Genomic DNA, 2,808 nt, shown 5'->3' with positions numbered 1-2,808 from the left:
TGCTCCCTGCAGCAAGGGCAGCAAGACCCGCGCTTCAAGAGCAGCCGTGGAGGCAAGTGAACACGCCGCTTCCCTATCTTCCTTGTCCCCAAGCTGTCCCTCCCCACCTCCCCTGCAAGGGTAGCTGGGGACCCTTCTGGGGACAGGTGACCCCAAGGAAAATGATGGGAGGGCTGCCCTTCCCTGCAAAGACAGGGAAAACAAGGAAGAACAAAGGCTGACCTGTCTTGTTAGATGGGCCAGAGCTGGTCAAAGCTGGATGGGGACAGCGGGGATGGACCCTCCCCAGCACCGCGCTCTCACTCTGGGAGACCACTTGGATGGTGTCCCTCAGTCTCTCCAAACACCCCCAGCATTGTGGGTGATGTGGGGGGAGTGGTGGATACCCAGGAGCCATCCCCAGCCCCTCTCCGTGTCCTGAGGCAGGGACATGGACTGGGGAGAGCTACGCTGAGGCTCACTGCTGCCCCGTTGCAGGCTGGTGGGCTGCCCGCGTCTCCATGCTGCACTCCGCTTCCCCAAACCAGCACGGTGCTGGCGTCCGCTGCCTGTACGACAGCCAGAGCCAGCTCATCGAGGGGCGGCAGGAGAGGTACTGGAGGTCCTCCCGGCAGGCATCCCCTTACCGTGGTAAGCACAGCCAGGCCTGGCATTCCCCGGCTGAGGCTGGCATCGCTGTAGCCTGTAAATCATTTTAATCTCTATGTCAACCTGTTTCCTGACATGGTTTCCCTCGGAGGGAGTGTGGGCTTGACAAAAGCCAAGGCGAGCACTCTGCCTGCCTGGAGCCATCTCCCTCTCCTCTCCCCTTCAGACCCTTTCTCTCCTTTTTGCCCCCAGACCAGGAGCTGAAGTTGTACGACTGGTGCTGTAACCAGGCGGGCAGTGCCCGCCTCTGCGCCCGCTACAGCGAGAAGAGGCCGAAGATTGGCTGTGATGGGTACCGGTCACCCGACACGGGTGGGTTTGCAGCCCCCGTAAGCTGGGGCGATGCTGTCTTGGTGCCCAGGGCTGTGGGGGAGAATGGCCAGCCACCCCATGTTTAAGGCTGCAATAGCCCCAGGGAGACGAGGGATGGGTTTTGGGGTGCCCACGTGCAGGTTGTCTGTGCCCTGGGCTGTCTGAGGTTGCAGGGGCATCTCCCTTAGCACATAGCCACCAGTGTAGTCTGGGGGTGACAAACCACCAGTGCAGTCTGGGGGTGAGAGCGCCGTGAGGGGAGGAGGACCACAGCTAATACAGTTATCAGTGGAAGCTGATGAGGGGATTTCTTGCAACCCCCCGCAGGTTCCTCGGAGGAGGCAGAGAGCATCTCAGAGGAGCAGAGAGGTGAGCGGGATTGGGGGTCTCCTCTCTGCCAGCCATTTCCCTCTGTCCCTGTCCCCTCGCGTGGAAACTCCCCCGGGGCTCCCAGCTCATCCCTTCTCCAGGAAGGAGGTGGCTGGGCAATTCCTGTTTCCTCTTCTTTGCAGATGGAGAGGACGAGTAACTGGGGGGTTGCACACCCGCAGCACGGTCTGGGCGATGGCTGATCCTCAAAGTCCTTTGCTCCTGCTCATCCCCTGTGCCCCCTCCTACCCCCAGCACCCACCACCCCCACTCACCATGTGGGGCAGCTCACTGGGGCAGTGCCTGCAGCTGCCTAACGGGGCAGCGGGCAGGTACCCCCCACCACCTACACCACCCTACATCCCGCTGTGCCTCCCACGCTGCGGGGTGAGGTTGGACCCCTGGCACCTGGGGGAAAGGTTTTTGCACCTCACGTGGGTTGACAGTGGCCAAGCCCACGAGTGCTGTGGTGTGCCAGGCTCGCCCCGTGTCTTGTCCTCCACTTCTGTCCCCTAGCCTTCCCTCTCCGGGTGGTCCCCAGGCCCTGTGTCCAGGAGAAGGGGCAATTCTCTGGATCAAGCCAGAGTCAGCTTGACATCTCTGCTATGTGTGCAAGGGCAAAATGCAACCCTGTGATCAGAAACGCTGGGAGAACAACATTTTTTTGTGTGTAAGAGAGCCTCTGCCTTCCTAAAAAAAAAATAAATCCTTGTCAAATCTTGTTCGTTCAATAAAGCCTTCAAGGGGTCTGAGCATCACCGATACTGTGGCATCCACATGCTCTGCTGAACTGGGGTGGGAAGTGGTGGTGGGGCAGGCTTGAAGCAGCAGGACTGCAGGATGCTTCTGCCCTGCGAGCTGGTGCTAGGGATGCGAGTGTCCGGGCTGAGGCTGAGCCAGGGTCTAGGGCAGTGTGGCTGGAGCTGGGGTCTGCCAGGGTCTGAAACACCTTCCCTGGGCACAGCATCTTCCCTCAGCAGGGGTGAAGAGCTGTGGGGTGTTCGTGGGGACCACAGCCCGACATCTGAGCCACTGTGAGCGGTGCCTGGGGAGAGCAGGGAGGGGAGACTCCACTTTGCGGGGAGAATGATGCGATGGAGTAACAAAAAAAGCTGCACCCATCTTCTCTTTGGTCCTGTGGATGGGACCAGCAGAAAGCAGGGATTCAATAGCTCAGTGATGGGGAAGCAGGGCTGGAGCATGGGCACCATGCAAGCAACTTACTCAGCAGCATGCCATCATTTTTGGTTTATTCTATTTTGTTCCTAACGGGTTATAATTACTGCATTGCCCCACCTGACTCTGCTGTCAGTGGCTCTGCTGGGTCCCATTACATTGCACTAGAGCATACCCCACTCAAGGACTACCCCGGTTGCCTCTGCAGATCCTTGGGGCAGGTGAAATTCTCCCGCTTTGGCCACGCAACACAAATCCACACTTTTCATTCAAATAAAGCACATCCTCCCACGAAGACCAGAC

General features: G+C 59.1%; 1 protein-coding gene across 1 annotated transcript in view; it reads left to right on the top strand.

Moving 5' to 3' along the window:
- Nucleotides 1-1,489, top strand: part of LOC104507634 (mucin-4-like) — a gene marked incomplete at its 5' end in the record, with an annotated part of 6,462 nt that extends 4,973 nt beyond the window's left edge. Inside the window, 4 exons of the mRNA XM_010148982.1 lie at nucleotides 478-630; nucleotides 841-960; nucleotides 1,288-1,329; nucleotides 1,473-1,489. Coding sequence (XP_010147284.1) covers nucleotides 478-630; nucleotides 841-960; nucleotides 1,288-1,329; nucleotides 1,473-1,489 — 332 coding nt within the window. The remainder of the gene's footprint in view (nucleotides 1-477; nucleotides 631-840; nucleotides 961-1,287; nucleotides 1,330-1,472) is intronic.
- Nucleotides 1,490-2,808: the final 1,319 nt, after the last annotated feature.

Source organism: Eurypyga helias, unplaced genomic scaffold (genome assembly GCF_000690775.1).
Source record: "Eurypyga helias isolate BGI_N326 unplaced genomic scaffold, ASM69077v1 scaffold20700, whole genome shotgun sequence".
NCBI lineage: Eukaryota > Metazoa > Chordata > Aves > Eurypygiformes > Eurypygidae > Eurypyga > Eurypyga helias.
This window is presented reverse-complemented; position numbering and strand designations above follow the sequence as displayed.